Source organism: Zonotrichia leucophrys, chromosome Z (assembly GCF_028769735.1).
Source record: "Zonotrichia leucophrys gambelii isolate GWCS_2022_RI chromosome Z, RI_Zleu_2.0, whole genome shotgun sequence".
NCBI classification, from domain to species: Eukaryota; Metazoa; Chordata; class Aves; order Passeriformes; family Passerellidae; genus Zonotrichia; species Zonotrichia leucophrys.
The window spans coordinates 46262457-46284878 of record NC_088200.1 but is presented as its reverse complement, the minus strand read 5'-3'; the positions used below and the strand labels follow the sequence as shown (position 1 = coordinate 46284878).

The 22422-nt window shown below is 35.3% G+C and overlaps 1 protein-coding gene across 5 annotated transcripts in view; it reads right to left on the bottom strand.

The window, feature by feature from the left end:
* VPS13A (vacuolar protein sorting 13 homolog A) overlaps positions 1-22422 on the bottom strand; it is a 109681-nt gene that overhangs the window by 42786 nt on the left and 44473 nt on the right. For 3 of the 5 annotated variants that reach the window (XM_064736813.1, XM_064736815.1, XM_064736816.1), the window contains exons 33-50: positions 21736-22043; positions 20871-21018; positions 19802-19952; positions 17378-17502; positions 16485-16654; positions 15622-15842; positions 14275-14507; positions 11204-11296; positions 10384-10740; positions 9539-9640; positions 8067-8225; positions 7687-7948; positions 6651-6811; positions 5458-5561; positions 3884-4181; positions 2329-2724; positions 1422-1526; positions 1184-1329 (exon numbers count right to left, since the gene is read on the bottom strand). In XM_064736813.1, the coding sequence (XP_064592883.1) occupies positions 1184-1329; positions 1422-1526; positions 2329-2724; positions 3884-4181; positions 5458-5561; positions 6651-6811; positions 7687-7948; positions 8067-8225; positions 9539-9640; positions 10384-10740; positions 11204-11296; positions 14275-14507; positions 15622-15842; positions 16485-16654; positions 17378-17502; positions 19802-19952; positions 20871-21018; positions 21736-22043 (3539 nt within the window). Of the gene's footprint in view, positions 1-1182; positions 1330-1421; positions 1527-2328; positions 2725-3883; positions 4182-5457; positions 5562-6650; positions 6812-7686; positions 7949-8066; positions 8226-9538; positions 9641-10383; positions 10741-11203; positions 11297-14274; positions 14508-15621; positions 15843-16484; positions 16655-17377; positions 17503-19801; positions 19953-20870; positions 21019-21735; positions 22044-22422 lie in introns of all 5 variants that reach the window. The other 2 variants (XM_064736814.1, XM_064736817.1) reach the window with 1 other exon arrangement.

The window sequence follows — 22422 nt, the reverse complement described above, 5'->3', positions numbered from 1 at the left end:
AGGCCACCTTATAACGCTGTACAACTAGCCTGAAAGGAGGATGTGGCAAAGGGGGAGCTGATCTCCAAGCATCAGGACCAAAGGAAACAGCCTCAGATGGCACCAGAGGACATTTAAAGTGACTATAAGGAAAAATTTCTTCACTAAAAGGAAAGTCTGGCATTAGAATAGGCTGCCTAGGGAAGTGGTGGAATCACCATTACTGGAAGCGTTAAAAAAATTGTGGATGTGGCATTTGGGGATTTATTTTTGTGGTGATTTTTTTATGGTAGTGCGAGGTTTGTGGGTGGACTTGATACATTATCTTAAGAAATCTTTTCCAAGCCTAACAATCCTGTACTTCTAGGATTCTAAAGGAAATTAACTGGGCCTTCAACCACACTATTTTTTAGGCTAAACTGTTTCAGATTAGGCTCTAGGGAAGGGGAAGGATTCACTCTTCCCAGAAGGCACTACAGATCACTTACAGCTTTAAGAAACGTCCAACACTATCCCAAACAAGCACTGCTTTTCCTACAAGTCCTGCAGGAAGGCATGATGGCCCCAAGACCCAAAAACACATAAAACAAATTGTGTGATACTGCAGTGCAAACCACCAAGATGCACACGAAGTCTGCAAAGTCTCTGCAGCACAGACAAGAACCCTAAACCCATTTTCACACCACCTGGCCTGAGGGTCAGGGATCTCTTTCTAGGAAGTATGCATTGAGCACTTAGTAGCAGAAGTGAGACTCAACCCAGAAGAACCATTTGGATCACTCTGAACTGAATCACATGAGGGAATTTCTCCCCATACCTAAGTGGCTTCATGCATACCAGGTCAACCAAAATATTCTACCACATACCACTGCTAAACTGAACAGAAGCTCCGGTGCCACTGCAGAGAGATAATACAGTAATAATATAATATAGCAGAGGTCTTTTTCTCAGACTATTTATGATACAAAGTGACTGAATAAAAAAATTCCAATTACAAGGTAAACCAGCTTTACAGTATGTCCTAATTGAATACTGAGAAATGGTAAAGGATACAGATAATTTATTGAAAAGGTATGGTATAGTCAAGCATTGTCATGGAACACTATATATGGCTCATATTTTCCATTAGAGAGAGAGAGAGTGTCCAAACCAGCTTTTTCCCCTAAGTGAAACAACTTGGAATAGGTTCCATTATAAGTTTACCTGTTGCAAAACAATGGGAATCCACTTTTCCTTGCCCTCTTCAGCTACTTCCAAAGTGTAATTACTTCTGTTTGAAATCATAAAAAATGGAGTGAAGGTTACAATTCTGGTAATATTGAAACTGCTATTGTTTATGGTGATACCAACCTGTGAACAGAAGGACATTATTTTAAGTACACTTTTTAAACCCCCTTTGTATCTCCTGAAAATCATTAATTTGGAAGATAAATTTAACTCACTTGATATTCCTTTTTATGACTCTTGCATTTCACAGAACCATGACTTCCAACAGTGTCCAGTGAAAATGGATCAGACAGTTCACTGTCAGTTACCCGAAGCTGCGCCTGTGAAGAAGCACCCTGAATTAATTTTCAGTTTACAAGTCACTGACAACATTTAAAATTACATATATAAATTATGCATAAAGATAAATGGAAATACTGGTGTTTCTATTAAAAAATCAAGACATAACAACTGCCAGTATCATCTCATAGATGTATTTTCTACCATGCTTAGTTATAACCCATGTGGAAGAAGTGTTCTAAGTATAATACAATTCAGAGGAAGTAATCAGATAAGGATTGTTTAAAAATCATCATAATTAAAATTTCAAAGGAAAATCAATGCACTCTTGTAATCTCTTTCATATCATTCATCCATCAGTAATATTCATGATTCAAAAATTAGGGAAACTCAAATGGTGAACGTAACCTTAGCATTCTACATACCCAGAACCAATCTACCAACCACCACTGCAAGTATTAATTTTCCACGTAGCATTCATTGCTCCAGTACCGCAGCTTTACATTTCCTACACAATTTCTCTGACTTATTTGGAATAAGAACCTTTATTGATGCAGTTTAAATGTAAAAGGAATTTGTTTTATTTAGAAAACAACTTCTCTGTGAACTACTTCTTTCAAAGTGAGGATCTCTTCCTTAACAATACCTCTGATAATGCAAATTTCCTATCTCAAGCATATTTGACTACATGCTTATTTAGAACACTGTTTTTAGACAGAGATATTATAGGTTTCATGCCTTTTACAGAGCACAGGATAGAGTAAACACATTTTAAAGTGTAAAAATGCTTTCATACAGCAACATAAGGGAGTATACAGCTGTCAAGTTTGCAAAATACAATACCTTGTTATTTTGAAGGAAGTTTTTAGGCTGGAAAGAAAAAAGGAGGGGCTTTTTGTAATCTGGAGGATGCTTGCGGTGAATACCATCCGCTTTGTATTGTAACATTCGACCAGTTTTATTCACCATCCAGTAGGGACTGTGAATTTCTATTACCATCTGCCCAGTTGTGTAGGTCACGTGAACAGCAATATCCAGCTCAGTCTTATCCAGCTCTGTGACACACTGAAATGTTGTGAAGCTGATATCAGGTAGATTGCTTTTTATAAGATACTCGCTTCTCCAGTCTTGATCAAGATAGTTAAGCAACTGCAAACCTAGTTTTGTTTGGTCCAAGACTGCATTATGAATCTGGGCAGAACATCCTTCTTGTAGAGTGTCATATTTGTTCCCATTTCCCTTAAAAAGACAATCAGATACCAAACAGGATACATTTTCATGAATCATACACAAAATTAATAGAAACTTTTAGTTTTTAATTAGCTTTAAAAATTAGGATGCAAGCTATTTAGGCACAATTTTTAAATACCTTTTGCACTACTTAACTATGCTACTTTCCTGAACATCTACCTTAAAACAGTACTTTGCAAAGAGAACCTTAATGCATGGTCATCAATATTCAACATCAAAAAGCCCATCTGTCATCAAATTCAAACACACAAATATTCTTACATGACAAATTTCCTCAACACAGTATTTTCTTCAGTAAATTTAAATTTGTAAAAGACATACAGAGCTTGCTACTTCCACACATATGGTATAAGCTACAGGCTCCAGTCCTAGTAATTTTTTTTTTAAATTAAATTATTATTTACTTGTGGTGAAGTATTACTATTAGTGTTTTACCATTACTACTTGAGTTCAAATACTAAATATTAAGATCATCTAAAAAAAAAAAATCTGTCTCCCAATTGTATTTCCATTATCCTAAGCAACATCAATAAGGAGTGGGGCACAATCCAGATCCATACAATGAAACCTACACTGTTGAGGAATGCATGCACACTGCATGTTTTAGGTATTTTAGTCAAGTTTGTCTGTCTCTCATCTGGCACTGGAAAGAATGTCTATTAACAGTCTAAGTGCACCGAATTGTTTAATTTCACCTGGAAACAATTTGAAGTCCAGCAGTAAGCTGCAGTTCAAGCCAAAACCTGGCAAAAAGGCAGGCCTGAGAAAAGTATGCTACTGCTGAAACACTGACTGCACATAAAATGCTAACATAGGGTGATTCACCCAAGACATTTTTCACAGAAAAAGCTGCACTATTTAATTAGGCTGAAGTTGCACTTGAGCGACTCTCACAGGGCTCAACTTGTACAGTGTTAAGTTTTCTTTTGCATATATATCTAAAGTATGGCTTAATAACACCACATTTCACATTCTGTGATATTTCAATTCTGGAAATACAGACTTTATTAGACTATATAAGTCTTGCCTTTATAAGATTTTGCTTAAAAAATACTCCATCAGAACCCCTTTGTTCTAATCTCCATTTCAAACAGCTTTCACATTTTAAGTGGGAAACATCACTAAAATTCAAGCATTATACAATTACCTCTACAGAGTAAGTTATTTGGTAAGGAAGAAGATTGCGGAGAAGAACGGAAGGCCATAAATGAACAACATATGGAAAATCCCATTCATCTTCTGCACCTAATGAAGTGGTCAATGCATCTTTTACAGGAACAATATTGATGATAAGTGAGTGGTTAGTTGACTTCACAGATTGGCATTTCCTTTGTAACAAACTGTCAACATTTTTCATAATTTCATCAAAAGTAATTCCTTCACACATATCAAATTCTGCACCCACTCCATTTTCATTGGCTAGTGGTTGCAAACTCAGTACGGATCTGTAAATGAAAACATTTTTAAACACTTAACATGTGACTGAATGTTTCAATTATAAAAAAGTACTATGCAACAGGGACATTCTAGTATTATTTGTATTTAAGATTTCTAGCAGTAGTTCATTGCCTGCCTCTATCTTGATTAAAGGAGGAATCAAATGATGGACTGGATCCCAAAATCTCACATTATTTTAACAGTTGGGTTTTTTGTTCCATACCTCCACATGCTTCCCTTACAAAGAAAGGGTAATTGGAGATTCTTATGAAGAGACTACTGAATTTCCTTACAGGTGCTGTTCTGTTCCTGTTCCAAGCTAAAGACCTGGATCAACAACTTACTCCTAAAACCAAGGCACAGAAAGTGCCCTTCTTTTCAGTCATATAAAGCACCAAGTTAGTTCATGGATTATTTACACACATGGCTTTTATAAGGCAATGGCTTTAATTTAATATAGCTGCTCTGAACAGTTTTAACACATTTCCTGACTGCCTAGTGGAACTCATCTCTGCAAGGAATCAGAACATCACTAAATCTCATACAGATGGTTAGAAATATCAAAGAATTAATGAATCTACAGTACAACATAGTAATAAAGGAGATATATAGCTTTCACTATTAAAAACAAGGAGAGTGTTTGGGAGAAAACAGAAGGGAAAAGTCTCTGCAACCATAAAAAAAATCCATCAAAGCAAACCTACCTACATAAAACTTTGTTACAGTTCAACTAAAGTTTACATTCAAACTCGTTGCAATTTTGTTATTAGCTTGTGATAATAACATAGTTATGCTATATGCTAAGTTTTTCTAAGGTTGATGTATCTTTTTTACATCTTTGATAGAGTCTAAATGTATAGCTTTTAATCTCTTACGTCAGAGTAAGAGATTATCAAGAAGAAGAATTATCAAGAAAATATCAAAAAAATTAAAAGAAGCCTTTTCAGAAAAAAACAAAAAAGCTGCATTAATCACCAAACATCACCCACTAAGACTGCAATCACTGTGTTCCAAAAGTACACGAGCTCAGATTTTTAAAGTAGCTTAGCTAATTTAACTTATTCATAAAATTTTATTTCAAAATCCTTCCGATTCAACAATGAAATAGTACTCTGTTTAACTTATACTACATGCCCTGAAAAGATCCTACCTAACAATGACAGCACAGTATTATTTCAGTATTAGGTAGCAAGGGTAAACAAATTTTTTAGCATAATTGTACAGATACAATAATCAAAAATGTAGAGACATATTCTACAATAAGAGAAAAATACAATAAAATACCTGTAAGAAGAAAAGGGTATGTTGAATTCATTTGCTGGCGAAGCAGTCCCTAAACATCTTCCTTCTTCAAAAACATTTAAAGGGATTGAAAAGTGATTCCTTATCTGTGTAAAATAAAAATCCAGCAACACACATTAGGAAAAACTGTAAAGACAAAGTATTTTGAGCTTAACAAAGCAAGTCTGGGAAGTCTTGTTTTTCATCTTACCCATATACCATTCAAGGTCAGTATTTCAGAAGAACTGCCTCTAAAACAGCAAATATTTTTAAATGACCTGGCTGTGCAGTTCAATGCTATATTTATTTATTAAATAGATATGTTAACTGCAAAAAGCTTTTCAAGGAGAAACACAAGACTCTGAAAAACCAAAGGAAAGTAAATCCCAGCTATATGGTAACTTTCCAAACAGTGGTGTCCTAAAAATATAATAGATACAAGGTTCAAAAATCCATACAGTGGAAGTGTAAGGGAAGTTAGAAGTTTCAGGTTAAATCCTTAATGTCCATTCCACTTAGGACACTTAGTTATCTTTCCTGCAATTTATTTATTTTTATTTATTTTAGGGTTAATTTAATTAGCTCCTAGAAAAAAAATAATTTAGAAAATAATAGTAAATTTTGTTATTAACCAAGTCATGAACCATTTTGAGTGAAAAAAAGCAACTGAAATGTAACAAGTACACTATCTCTATAGAACTGCAGTATCTAATTTATCACTCTAGCTATAAACCACATAATGTCTTTAAAAACTACTATGCAATCTAAAGACATATATACCTAAAGGTCTCATCTCACTTTTCAACTGACACTGTACTAAATTTGAAAATACCATATCAATGGTACAGGATGAAGAAAATTAAATAACCTGACTGAAGGATAACCTGTGGAACCAAGGTGAGATGAAATTTGAAGTTTGATTAGTTCATACAAAACAAATAGTTCAAGACCAAAATTACAGTCAGTATTAGTTAACATTATTAATTAATGTCCTGATCCAAAGTCTGATTGATGTCTACCTGCATCCAGTCCATCTGTCACTTTAAAAATGGTTTTTATTCTTGAAAAATCAAACAAAAAGCAAAGTTATATGGACCACTCAGAGAAGTTTTAAAGTATGTCTTTTCAATGTTTCTTTATTGACTACAGGATTCCTTTCATTCATTAAAAAATCAAATGGATGGATATATAATGACCTGAATAGGGGAACGTATAGTTATCATCTTGCTTCCTTCAACAGTGTCAATTTGACTGACGATGGACCTTTCAACACCTGATTCCTCGTGTCTCACTTTGTAAATACATCGACCCACTTTAGTCAATGGAATCTTTTCCACAGCAGAATGATTATGTGGACCTAGAATTTCCACGAAGAGACATTAAATTCACAAAAGGAGCATAAAGAAATAACTGAAAGACAAAAATGTGTATTCAATAGAACTTTCTGTGTCATTCAACCTAAAGAATAAAAAAAACACCTGCCTGATGAAAAAGTACAATCAGCACTCTTAATACACTGCCCTTGCAGTGTTACTAAGGAAACAGCAAAGATTCTTTTCTTGCCACTAGGAAAAGAGTAAATGAGTCCATCACTCAAATATTTAAGTGGGTTTTGCTACTGCAAATAAAATTAGTGCCTCACAGGAAATGTTTAAAAGATGTAATAGCTTATTAAAAAGGTACAGGTATTATATTGTAAAAACAATTCATCAAATGGTCAAGTTTGAAAAATTGCCAATTGCTACAATAAATCAATTTAAATTTTAAACAAATTCACCATTAAAAATAGCTGAATTTTAATTTTAGCTTTAGCAATGGGTGTTTAAAATTATTTAAAACAATCTTTTTTTAAAAGCATCCATTTTAAGAGTAACTTCCATAAACACACATATATACAGAACTCAATTTTAAAACAAAAATTATTTTCAGCAGCGGAATCCTGCAATAAAATATAAATGCAAACAAATATCTGACTCAATAAATATTATTACATAAATAATTTATCACAGCAGAAAAAACCTATCCTGCATAAATTAATTTGTATGATTATATATATAACTTTAAGCTGTAAAGGCTAAAGCAGGATTTCAAATACTGCCATGCATGTAGAATTCAAACAGACACTCCTTTCATGTTATGTTGTCCTCCAAAATTTATTGACCTGTACAAGACACTGTATTAAGGATGATAAACATTTACAAAAACAGAAAATGTATGAACTTTAGAACTTACATATCTGAATGTAAAATCTCTTGCTACTCAGTGTTGTCATTGCTGTGAACTGGTCACTCTCACTTCTACTTCTGACAAAATCCATATTTAAACTCTCTTTGTCTTCTAAATGAAATATTTTTGATCCAAATTCAACATTAAGGACACTAAAGGAATCACTAGGCAAGACCGTGATGGGAACTCCTAAAGAATTTATTATTACAAATGGTGCTCGTTCTTTTTTGAAGACGTCTGAAGTTTGACTGGCTGCTTCAGCAAATGCCTAGAAAGCAAAGAATCAATACAAAACATAAACACACTGAGTGAAACTTCACCAAGATGATCTCTGCAAGTATTCATCTAGCAGCTCTAACACCACATAGTTAAGAAATCTTTCTTACCGTGCCCAAGTTACTCAACATTTGCAGTCCTAACTTGGACAGTGTAATGTTGAGCTGGTCTTTTGAGGAAACATTTATTACTGTTTTATATTCTGGAACTTTGTAGTTCTCTTCTTCTTCATCATCTGATTCAAACAGCACTTTTTTAGCCTTCTTCATCTGGAAGGAGATGTTTAAAGAATTCTTATCTGACCACTCATTCTGTAGAAGAAAGTTTCACCTCAAGACTTTCTATGTCTCCTTTCCCATTTCTATGTCCTGCCACAGTTTTACTTTTTCGTTGTTTATGTTTTTATTCTCAAATAAAATCAAAGAGGGAGAGAAGAAGACAAGAGACAAATTATATACTCAGGATGTCAATGAAATTCAAGTAAGAGTAACGAAATTTATGATTATTCCAAAGTAAAGAAAATAATACTAACTACTAATGTATGCAGTAAATACTGAAAACATTCATCTTAACCTCTTGAGCAACACTGTGTAAAATGTTACACATAATTGCCTTCCTAGTGTTAAAACAGTCTGCAAATTTAGTCTTTTTGTATTTCCGTAAATCAAATACCTATTTGTTTTCATTTGATTGAAAGAAAAAATAAAAAGCTCTGATGGAATATGTTTCTCTAGCCTTCAACACTTCTGTAAATTATGTATTTCCAAATGTTTTATTTCATATCAGGGTGAGGTGAGAAGACATGAGGTTTGACTCATTATCTTTTACCTCTTTCCTGTATTATGTCTTGTACCTCTCTGGAAAATTGTCGGGGGTATTTCTAATAGCAGTTTCTTAACTGCAGTATCTCAGTCCATAGTCATTATCCTTCTGAGGCTATCACTGTAGAAAGTTTTTGATAAGGATAGTCCTAGGAAAAGGGTAGATCTTCAGTTCTGTGCAACCTCTCAGGTTAAAAATACTTGAACAATTTTGAAAAATTCAGGAAACAATGAAATGAAACAGTTAAGACAGAAGGAGGAAAATAAAAGGTACTTCCCATTCTTTGATAAAGCCTTATCTAGTTTGAGACCAGAATCTTGACTGTTTCTATGGAAGATGAAAATTAGGTGGTAAGAACACTACTCCCACAGTACTCTATGCGCTAATCAACAGCTATCAGTTTTTCCAATACTATTTTGCTATACTACCACTGTGGAACAAGAGCAGTGGCTTGTCTTTCCAAAATCACTGAATGCATCGTTAGCATATGGCCTAATAGGAAAAACTGATATAAAGCTGTTATGATTACCTTATGCAACTAGAATAAAATTTTGCCACTTGAAAGACAGTATTTAACAGATCTGAGTGTCTGGATCTTTCCTCATATAAGAAGTGGTTTCATTTACTATTTGGGAAAAAACTCCCAGTAACCAACAAGGAATAAAATTGTTAGATGAGTCTCAGAAATGAAAGGTGGAGAGGATTTGGTTTTTTTAAGGTATCATAATGCAATATCTGAGCTCAGCTCTGTAAACTATACCTTGATTTCAAGAGTCCAGGGCCTGAATAAGTCAGTCTTCTCAACTTCTAGTGGTTCAAGCAAAGGTTCCCACACACCAAACATCTCATTAAAATAATGTACCTATCAAAATCCAGAAAGCAGTTAGGAATTTACATAAAACTTAAATAAAAAATTCTGATTTACAGTATATTAATTATTTTGGTAATCTAAAAGATTCATAATCAGATTGCGCTTTCAGCAGCTACCTTAAGATGAAACAAATGCATTAGAAAAATAAATGAGACAGCTAAGTGTCTACTGCAAAGTCCTTTCAAATAAGTGATAAAAATTGTGCCACTTAAAATACAATTTCGGCTTAAATGGTAGGTGCACTGGAATTCAAAAACACTACAAATAAGGAAGAATCTACCTAAAACAATCACTGAATTTTGTTACTAATTTCCAAATATGAGTCCATTTGGATGTTTTATGAACAAAACCGTTTTACAGAAACAACACATTATATATTCTACTGTAACATTAACCGAAGATTATTAGAGACTTTTAGCCAACTGCCATTCCAACATTTAACACTGATGCAACAGGTCTTTAAGAACTTGCAAGGAGTCTAAATGTGAGGCTGCATAACACCAATTACTGTGCCATTAATTAACATTACATCTAATGCATTAGATTTTCATTCTAACTTAGCTATCTTAACCCCTCATTCCCATCATGCTCCCACAACACATATTTGCAGGAGTTTAGTCACCAAATATTTGGGTTATTTTTCTTTCATTGTCTAAATAAATTGCATGTAAGATTTAGACAATAAGGTTTAGCATCGTAGGAAAACTTCTGTTTCTTTATGTAGGATTCCTTACCTCTAGCTCAAGGCGAGAATGTAGGTTGATTAGAGTACTCCAGTTCTTGACTTCTCCAGCAAACGAGGACTTGGCTAAAAGCATTGGCACTGTTCTGTGCCCAACCCCAGCTTCAAGTGTTATAAAAACAGATTCTATATTAAGTTTCAATGACTCTCCTGTGGGAACTAGTTCAGTCTTAGGATTTTTATCTCCATTTTCATTAGTCTCTTCAAGAAACCACATTTTCAGATTTTTTATATCTTTCTTATTCCACAAGTCAGGAGGAATTTGACTAATCTCTTCTTTCGTTGTTTCCGTAGTTTGATAAAGGGCTGATGTAATAGTAATTACTGTGTTTATGATTATTGGTGAAACCTGCAAATAAGAAATTGGAATAACTGGAAATGAGAATCTAGTACAGAAATAGCTAGATTCAGACACAAAAATATAAGTAAATTACAATAACAAAACGCTTCCATTTTCTACAGGGCTCTCATTTGAACATACTTCCCTTCCACAAGCAATAGTTCAATCTTTTCACATTTGCTATCCCTGCCTTATTTCCAGATGGAGGCTTTCTAAACTACTTCATTCAATGATTTATCCGAACACTTCAAAACTTATCTCTGCACACCAGGCATTTAATAAAACACTGATTCAAAACTGAAGCATAGTGACACAGTTGTTTATTTTCAATTTTATTCATTTTGACATGCTCAACAGGTAAGTGACCCAATGAAGTACAGGAACAATTCCCCACTTCAGTCATTCCTGAAGCAACTTCATAGCCTGCTTAGTGGGAAGTAGAAAATTAAAAACATAACACAAGTCTACTTACTTCTATTGTTAGAGATTTAATGGTTAGATCAGCTGTTTGTGGACTAGTACCTGACTGTTTCATTTCAAAGAACAAGTCACAAGGCTGCAATACCTATACAATAAAGTAAAAATACATGTCATATATAGAGAAAAATATTTTATAAACTTGCTTTGAAATCATACACATAAAAAAGTTTTTTATATTAATGAAAGATTTTCTTCCTTTTAACTGAAAGAAAACTTACCCATATTTGGTTTTTCAAAATTAAGAGAAATCTGAACGTTAGTAACATGATGAAAGAAAAAACAAGTATCCAGAAGCATCACCTCAGACATTCTCAATCATTAAAGTCTGAAACATCAACTACAATAAAATATATTACACTTCAGTAAACCCATTCTTAGGGTAAAATCTTCTGATACCTTCAATGCCCTGCATCATCATGTCTCTGACTTCTGAGGAAAACCCATTTTTCAATTGCAATGCAGCAATGACACAGTTACAGCTTTCCTGAATAACAATACAGACATTTGAAACACAATCACTCAGTTCCAACTTTGTTTTGCAATCAGTCCCTGAACATTTTCACTTGCCAAAGTTTACCAAATTAGAGGTATGCTATAAACAAAACCAATGCAATGTTATTAATAGAGGACGCAGAGGCAATTAGACTATACTGACACTGTGCAGACAGGAAAATTTGCTCTCAAATCCCCATCTGAGATGGTCAGTCTTTCAAAAACTATAATTTCAAACCATATTGATGCAGCAATCTTTTCTGACATCTCTGTCCATATCTGAATCAGATGCTGGAGGCATAGATATACCCTGAATTAGTCTAACCACACTTTTCCCAAATAAGTTTGATCTAACAGAAGTTTTTGTCCATAATATTGTTTTTACCCTATTGCTCGAATTACCTTTTTTTCTTTCTCTGTATTACATTCAGGCATGAAAAATAACAGATTTCTCTTTAGACCAACACACATATGAGAAATACACAAAAAAACCCTCATCATTCATGGTATTTTAAATCTAGAGGTTAGTTTCCCTATTTGGCATTTAGACATGACACTTAGGGATATGGTTTGGAGGTGACTATGGTAGTGCTGGGTTGAGAGCTCCATCAAATGATCCTGAAGGTCTCTTTCAGTTTTGATGATTTTGTCATCAAAAGGATGAATTCATCCAACCTAATTACTTTCTGTCTTAGGTTACAATGTAAGATGTATCCAAAAGTATGTACTCTATCACCATCTTCATAAGCTGTTAAAACCAGGTGGGACAGTGTTCTTTATCTCCTCCACGACTCATCTCTCTGGGGTGGAGGACAGGGGGAGAGAGATATCTTCTCCTAATGGGCCATCAAGCCTCATTGCACGACTGATAAAATTACATCATCCCATTGCGAGATGCTGTCCCCAGGGAGAGAAGCCAAGCATTTCTACCTGGATGCAATCTGAGGTTTGAACATCACAAATGGCTACTGGATTCTCAGAGGCCAAGAGCTCCATAGCCACCACAGGACCTTCAGAGGAAGATCAAACCCTTCTACAGGATCACTGCCTTCAACAGAACCACATGTGACACATCAACAGGATTGCAGTCACCAATTAATCAGACTGCTACCAATACCCTGACTAACAGGTGTCAGGTTATATTCTGTCTCCATCAGTGTTTCTGCATTATTAAATGTATTTTAATTCTCCTATTAAATTGTATTTCTGACTTAGGATCTCCCGGTGGTTTGCTTCCAGTGTACTAGTGTACTTTCCCAGAGTAAAATTAGATTGTTTACAGAAAAGCCTGGGTTCAGAGGTTTGCTTACACACACTTTCAAAACGAGCAGTTATGCTCCTACCTAGGTTTTTTTGGGTGTTTTTTTTTGATTTTTCTCAAAAACGTTCTTAATCTTTCAAGGAAGGTATTAAGCACTGAAACTAGTGTCCTCTGAAGTATTTTTCCCTATCTATAACACAAGCATTCTGTCAGATTCAGATCATTTTCCCTGTTTCTACAGTCTGAGATAAGAGATTCTATCAGAAGATATTCCTGTAAGAGGGAAAATTTCATGCCCAATAGCTTTCTACAAAGAAAGTAACATTTATGCCACATTTGCCTGCCACAAAACCAGAAGTCGAACAATTTTGCATTGTGGCTATCAATGCTAGTGCATCACTTCCAAAATGACTACATCAGCATTTTAGTGGAATTAAAGACTGGGTAAACCCAAGGAGTAAACTGAGGTGCTATGAATTCTACCTGAAACTCAGATGAAAAGGAAGATCCAGTTCTTTCTGCTTACAGCTTTGGTCTTTCCTACATCACTCCATAAGTAAGCAGGCAATACAGAGAGCTGAAAAGTTTTGCTCTTCAAAATTCCTCTGTGGTCTGAGAACACGGGTAACTGTTGTATATACGGCCAATTTCAATTTTTTCTTTAATGCAATGATATCATCACAGAGTTAATTGAGGAACAGTCTGCTGTAGAGTCAGGAAAGCTGCAAGAAGCTCCAGGAGTCAGTGCGACTTTCACCTGGTCAGTAACTAACAAGTCTTATTCTGTTGCCAAATATAAATAGGCAGCTTTACTACAACAGATCTATAGACCTAAACATAAAGGAATTTATGAACAGCATACAGTAAGTACAGGATTCTGAATATGCACTTCCCTGGTTTTTTCCTGACACTGTTATTCTCTTAGATATTCTCTTTAATACAAAGTTTTAGACTCCAAATTTATTATATGGCATTTGACATAGCATATGTTTACAAATTTCTATTTATTGGGCCTACATATGAAATGAAAGATAACATTATACTCCTTGGGACTCTGCATTGTAGCTTGTCATACAAAGCAAACCCCAATGCCATAGATCAAGACAACGCTTTAGGTGTGTATCAGACAAAAGAGAATAAAATCAACAAAATGTTAGCCACAAAATTTTACTCATACTGTAAATCTATAGTACTATATTGTAGTATACATTTTAACGATGAACATTGCAGAAATTATCTGTATTTTAGTTACACAGCACCTTTTAAGTTACATGGCACCTTTTAAACACACAGCATGGTTGCAAACTCACCGTAGTAATGCTCCCTTTCCTTTCTTCCGGAAGAAATGGGCATGCTTTCATCTGTATTTCTCTAACAGCAGCTGTCATGTTGTATCTTTCAGGGCTATTTTTAATGAAGACCTCACACTGTGTTGTAACCACCAATGCAGGAGCATCACTTCTTGTTAAATCAGCCACAAACACAATCTCTGGATTTTTAACAACAATGTTCATTTCCATTGTAGATACAGGCTGCACAGATGCTTCAGAAATATAAATAACATTAGTTTACTCGTTCAAAGATTAAATCTCAATTATTTTCTTGTTGATTTAATTATTAATATAATTAATTTTATAATTAATAACAATAATTACAATAATGATATAATTCTTGTAACTTATAGGGAGGCACTGACTATTCAGGGCAACTGCCATTTCTAGCCTCTTCATTGCAGACACAAAACCACTTAACATCTAATTACTCTTAGATACAACAGAAGACTCCACAAAGTTTCTCTGTCAAAATGAAAAGGATAACCACTGTTGAATGAAAATGACAAGTATCACCACTGTTATTATCTCTGACATTAACAAATATATCAGCTTCACTCCATACCCTACATCTGCCAACTCTGATAAGAGTTTTACAAAAATGCTGGGCACATTTTCTGCTCTCTGGAGTAGCTCATTTTTCCACGGGAGAATAATGCAGCATTACTGATGACTAATGTAAACATTTGCAATTAAAATACACTTTCATATAAGACTTCCTTTCTGTTCAGACTTTGAGCATCTGCAAATAATCACAAAAGGCCTAGCTGACAGCAACACAACTACAATATTTAGAGAACAGGAAAACACCACCAAAAAACCAGGGACTTGCTTTGGTCTCTGATGACTACTATCTGAGGCCTGGAAGCATAAAAAGAGTATTTCCTGCTCTGATGCTCTAATGGACCAATTTTTGTTGTCAGGTACTCAAGCTAAAAATCTGTTTTCTGATGTAGGAAGAAATGCACATCAGTGGACAACTGAAATGACATTTCTAGGCAGCAATATCAGGCAGGCCAATTCCACATGTAAGCACAATATATATAATATGCTCCTCTATTAATCCCATTTTATTTTAAACATACATTTTAGGTATCCTCTTTCTCTAGTAAGACAAGACTTCATTTGGAAAGAAATACTAAACGTCATTAATCTATCTCCATGATGCAAAGAAAGAAACATCAATGATTACAAGCCATTCTATACAAATAAACATAGGAAATAGCATAAAAGGAGTACTGTATTTTTTACATATAACAATATCAAAACTGAGCTGATATTCAAATGCAGATTTTAAACTATTTCAAGGTGTATACTGGTATATACCTTGGTCCTTTACAGGTAATGACTGCTGTTTGAGATTTCTTTGTGCAGCACTTTCTGCATTAGCCTTTAGAAATATATCTGCTACAGTAAGTAGAAACTCCATGCTTGCACAAAGGTAGATCTCTTGAACAATAACATCAAGAGCAGTGCCATCTCTCCCCTGTTTGTAGTTTACATCCACCATAACTTTTTTTTCAAATCCACGTTTCATTTCCACCATTCTGAAACACAATTAAGGAGGCATTTAAGGAAACAAAAAAAAGCCAGCCACAAATACTGAAAAACACTCAAGATACCCATTCCAGATGCAATACATTAAGAAGACTGAATTTAAAAAGCAGTGCAAATAATTTTGGAACATGACTAATAAAAACAGCAGCACTAAATTTTTGTAACTTTAAAACTAACTGGAATCCCATACTGGTAACTTACGACGTTAATAATTTAACAAGACAAACCATCATATTTCCTTTACATATCAAAAGTATGTATGTAAGTATGTATGTATGTATGTAGGTTTACATATCAAAAGCACTACATTTTACTGAAGTTTGTTACTATTCATGAGACATCATCTCAGTCTTACTTAAAACTTCATTAAAGTGGAAAGTGAAATTGTTTTCTATGCACATTTGTTAAATTTATATTTAAAGTTCAGTTTATTTCATTTTTTGTATGTAGCACTGGTCTCTCACAAAGACGTGGAACAAAAGGCATGTGAAACATATGCATGCACAGAAATAAGTACTTTAAGAACTCCTACACTAAAACAATTGCGGTTTTAACAGAATACTAATGAAATGTAAACATTATGAACTCTTTGTCTAACTCCAATAAACAGTAAATTATGTAAAATTACAGACCTTGGTGTAGCCTTCTGGATGGACTGTCTCTTATCATCTAATGTACAGTTTGCGAGTTTGACTGAAGCATTCATGGAACCATCTGATAACATTTTTAGAGCAGCTGACATGAGAACTAATTTAAACTCTGCAAGCTTCAAAAGGTCATCTCTCTGATCCAAACTGTTAACCTGTTTAAATGAAACATTTGTAGATTTCATTATGGGTAGCAAAAATAATAAAAAGGTGTGATATACAGTTTTACTCTAACTGATGATATTTTCAAAAATAATAAATTAAATAAACCCACTAATAATTCAAAATGTTGGGATCTTTAGCTTGATAACCACAAACAACCACAACCACATACAAGACAAAATTTTCAAAATGCAAAGCTTTGTCCTTCTACCATCTTTCTAAAGCAAGTTAACATAAGTGAGAGACCTAAGTTTACAATAACTTAAAAACTTTTAGTCAGAAATCTAGTGACAGGTTTTGTAAGTTTAAACCAAGATGAATATAAATGTATTCCTATTGACAAATTTAAGAATTGTTCTCCACCATTTTGTGTGTGTCCATGTACCCATCTCTACATGTAATTAATTAATATATTTCATTCCTCTGCATATTTTTCTTCCCAAACGGTATTTTAAATTAATAGAAATTTTCATCAGATTTTTTGTCAGATGACAGAAGATGCCATGTATTATGTGCTACCACTGCCTATTCTATTTCCTGTAGTATCTGCCAAGCAATTTAGATAAAATAGCTGTTCTCTCATTTCCATCACATTCGTTATTATTGCTAGAACACACTTTCTCTGTCATAAATTAAGCTATTCTTGTTCCGAATTTCGAGGACTCTAGGCAATCTTAGAGCTGCTGATTACTCTTTGTAACCAAAATTATACTTACCTGTTTTGAATTTGGACTATACAACACTAAAGTCAGAGAGTCAAATCTGAAGTCCAGTTTTAGTGTTGTTTTTATTTTCATAGGTGAATGCAATTCCACCACAGCTGATGTCACAACAGTTACACCTTTCAGGAATCAAAAAAAATGGTTAATATTTAAAAAATTACCTGACTGCAAATAAGGAAAAAAAACAAAACAAAATATCCTCACTTACAACCATAAAGACAACAACTAAGCTTTTTCTCCACATGTAAATCCACCCACACTTAGCATATGTTTATCATACTTTATGTAACTACTTTTGGCAAAATCACACATTTAAGAATATAAAATTTATATTCGCCCATCACATATTCAACATGAGATTTTTACCATCTTTAAAACTCAAATGTACAACTTCAGGTTAACACTACAGTGTGCAAGAGTGCTACAAAAATACAAATTTACTTTGCTCCTCATTTGTTCATCTGCCACATTGTTGCTGGTTTTCATGTGTAATAAAGGAGTTCAACAAAAGACGGCTTTCTTTACTCGCTTTTCCTTCTACTGTGTGCTGAGTCAATGGGCAGTGACATGTATCAAATAAGAACAACTTTCAGGGGTGCCATCATTACAACAGACAAACAGATCTAAATCTGGACAGCAAGGAAACCACCATATAAAGGAAAAAGAGTAAAATGGTAGCTTTCCAAAGTTGGGATGTTAAAAAATGCAATCAAGAGACTTTTAAGTACTGCCTTGCATTATGGCCAGGATAACAAGACCTTGACATTACATGTCACGCCCCAAAGCCTACTTCAGTGGCTCACTTGCTCCTATTCACTATTATTACTGTCAGATAGTGCTCAAACCACAATGTCAAGATAATAGGTCCACTAGAAGTCAACCAACCTCATCAGCTAAGGAGGCATTTAGTGACAGCAGCAACAAGAGTAGCATCAGCGGCTACAGCTGGCAGGGCAAAATACATCAAAAAGCCTGGCAGGGGGCTCCCAGAGTCAGGGAAACCTGAGATGGGAGACCTGGCAGGACCCAGGAGCTCTCCTAAGTGAGGCCTACATGGTGAGGGCCTTGCCAGAGCAACCAAGGGAGATTTAAACGACTCCAGGGAGCATAAAAAGTAGGAGCACAGCGAAAATGCGGGCAAACAGGACATGGCACATCAGAAGGATGTGGCACAGCACTTGCTGCAGCAGTTCCTGTGGGCAGGGCATGTAGAAGGAAAGGGTGACCCTCCACAGCTCCTGAGGATATTCCTGGAGAAGCTGGCAGGCCAGAGCTTGGACAAGTAAACTCTTCGCTAGGTTAAAAACTGGCTGGATGGCTGGACCTAGAGAGTGGTAGTGAATGGAATTATATCCAATTGGCAGACAGTCACCAGTGGTGTTCTCCAGAGCTCAATATTGGAACCACTTCTGTTTAACAACTTAATTTTAGGGATTTGGATAAGGGGACCAAGCAGCTTTCAGTCAGTTCACAGATGATACCAAGTTGGGCAGGAGTTTCGATATGCTGGAGGGTTGGAAGGCTCTGCAGAGGAATCTGGACAGGCTGGATAATGGGCTGAGGGCAATAGTATGAGTTGAAGTGCCAAGTCCTGCTCTTGGATCACAACAACCCCTGGCAATGCTACAGGCTGAGGACAGAATGTCTGGAAAGCTGCTCAGGGGAAAAGGACCTGAGAGAGCTACTCAGTAGTGTCTGAACATGAGCCAGCTGTGCCCAGATGGCCAATGTCATCCTGGCCTGTATCAGCAAGTGTGGGCAGCAGGACCAGGACAGCAATTGCCCACCCCTACTCAGCCCATACTGAAAGTGAAGCCACACTTTGAATCCTGCTTCCAGTTCTGGGCCCCTCACAAAACAAAGACATTGAGGTCCTGAAACATGTCCAGGGAAGGACAATGGAACTGCCGAACAGTCTGCAACACAAGTTATATGAGGATTGGCTGAAGGAGATGGAGGTGCTCAGGCTAGAGAAAAGGAAGCTCAGAAGAGCCCTATTGGTCCCCACAACTACTTAAAAGGAGGTTGTAGCAAGATGGGCAGCTGGTCTATTTTCACAGACACCTAGTCAGTGACAGGGTAAGATGATACAGCCTCAAGATGAGACAGGGGAGGTTCAGACTGGACATCAGGAAGAGTTTCTGCTCAGGAAGGTGGTGGAGTGACCATCCCTGGAAGTATTCAAGAAGACCTGGACGTGGCACATAGTGCTATGGTTCAGCTGATATGGCGGTATTTGGTCAAAAGTTGAATTTGATGGTCTTGGAGGTCTTCTGCAGCCTTTATTATTTTGTGATTCTACAGTATTGGTACACACAGATGAATCTGGCATCCATTTTTAAATGTAATTCCAACAGAAGCTATATATTAACAATAATACCTAAAAATGCCAGATGATGTAATTTTAGAAAATATTACCTGCAGACTGCTGAGAAGTACCGTGCATTTCACTAGAACGACTAGCTGATGCTTTTGATTCAGGCAAAGCTGTTGATGCACCAGAGCTTTCACCTGCATTTTCATTTAGTGTCCTCAGTATTGTGGTAATATCTTCCTGACTGAGAATGAGCTTTAAAAAAATTGGAACAGACATCAGAACAACTTTGTTCACATAATTTTTGGTAACTAAAATCTGGGCTTACAAGTAAACAGATAAATCAAATTAATCTCATCTGAGTCTCTGTTTAGGACACTGAACATTTTTCTCAAATTCACACAACTCCTTACAGTAATTTCTAGAAATCAGTCACACATTATTTTGTTTTCATCTACAAACTTTACCTACCAAGTTACAATTTAGAAACTGGAATGTAAGAACACGTACACATACAGATTGACTTACAGTTGACCAAAATTTTTACCTGCAATTAGTCACAAGGCACGTTATAGTAATACTTACTTTACAGTAATACTTACTTTACAGTAATACTTATGAGTTCTATTTCAACATCTGGCAAATTGGTTTTCCTCACACCCACTACAACCTTTCTATTTTTAATGTTAAATTTAAACTGTGTTCTGTTTAAATTTCAATTCATTTTTCTTTTATGCTAAATTAAATCATGCTAGGATGAATCCCATTTGGCCCCACAGATCTGTGAGTGCCTATGTGGTACAGCAGGTCATTAATAACTCTTCAGGTTTGTCACAGGTACAAATTCAGCACTGCTTTTGAACAAACCAATAACCCCCAACTTTTCCAACACTTCACTGGAAGACACTGATAGATAAAAGAATAAGCATTTTTAACTAGCAACAGTAATTTATAGTACTAAGTCTGCCTGGAGTATCACAGATGAAATACAGACCTTAAATTAGAACCAAAATCTATTCATTTCCTTTTCACCTATGAAACAACAAAAGCTGTTCTATCTCTATGTCTTGAAATCAAACAATACTTTAACTACTGAGCTTGGACTTTTATAGAGAAAAATGAATCTGTTTCCCAGAAATATTTTAACAGTTGCTTTCAGAAACAAGTGCTTACATTCATAGGCTTGAGTCGGCCAGATATTTCAATATCGGGAACTTCGTGATACCATGCAGCAGCTAAATTTCGTTCAACAGCTACTTCCAGATTGATTGGCTGCAGCAACTGTACTTCAGTTTGCAAAGAACCTTGCTCATAGTAAGATCTGTGAAAAGAAGCAAAATGCTCCCAACTTTCACATATTCCACATTCTAAAAAACACATTTCTGTCTTTTCCTCCCTCATCCTTTCAAATAATACTATAAAACTGCCTTTATATTACTCCAAGTAGCTCTAGTTGAAGCCTTACTCCACGAAGTGCACCTCCTTCCTTTGTAGGGAGGAGGTATCAGGCACATACTGGGCATGCAACACACAAACTCTTGCAAGTCAGGACCTCTTACCTGCTCTCCAGTAGAGAGCAATTCCTTCTTTCTTCTGTACTCTCCAACTGTGTTTGAAAAGTCCCCTCCATTCCCATTCCCTCCATGAACCCCCTGCACCAAGGACCATTTTTAAACAGTTCTTAATGGCTGTCTAACTGAGAATCTTTGCTGCTATGCACAGCTTGAAAATCCCATCAAAACAGTCTAATACAAATAGGTATAGCCTGTCCCAAATTAATGAATAATGCATAACCCTACAGTACTACACAATTTATTCTGAACAATGACTTGCTTCTATTTAAAGATGAGCAGATTGGTCCTTTTCCTAAACCATACATTTTCACTGCTTTAAAAAAATATTAATTTGTTGTTATATTCCAAGATAATAGTCTGTCACTCACCAACCATTAACTACTTATTTAACTACTCCTTGAAGCTCTCTACCTGAAGAATCCCAAAAGGATTAAATAAACTCTAAAATATTGACATTACATTACCTATACAACTTCAGTTCACTCAATTTCACTGTCATAGAGTCAATAACAGGTGGAAGAGTACATCGTATTTTTGTTTTAGCAATAAAGAACTGGTTCTTCACAGTGATTAGACCAAGATCAGCCACCAGGACATTTGCAGACATTGCAGACTGTGGAATTATCACAACAGGTGCCTTGATATTGATATCCAGCGCTAAACGGGAACTACGCTCTGCTAACCCTTTTACACCTGTAGCTGCTTTCTCTGCTGTTCGAACAGTTGCCTCAGTAAAAGCTTCCTTGGCAGCTTGAAAGTTATTTATAAAAGCCTAGGAAAGAAATACAGACATCAGGAATTAATTATTAAGAATTACAGTACTTCAAAAATGCTGTAAATGATAGTTATTTAAACAGCAAACCATCCTAAAATGTTATTTTTGCTATACATTTTGTCCAAATTCTTTAATAGGATAATCTTTCCTCAAGTATGATAAATTATGCATATAAAAAAAAAAATTTCTATACTAAATATTTGGAAAATTAGATGGTAAGAGCAATGACCTTGTAACATGACTTGTAGGAACTATATTTTTATCTAATCATATGAGCAGCAGAAGATTAATTTATGAGCAGCATTTATGGAAAGGGCATTAATTTTCATGGTTTCTTACTTATATTTCAGTGTTCTAAATAATGAAAGGTATGTAT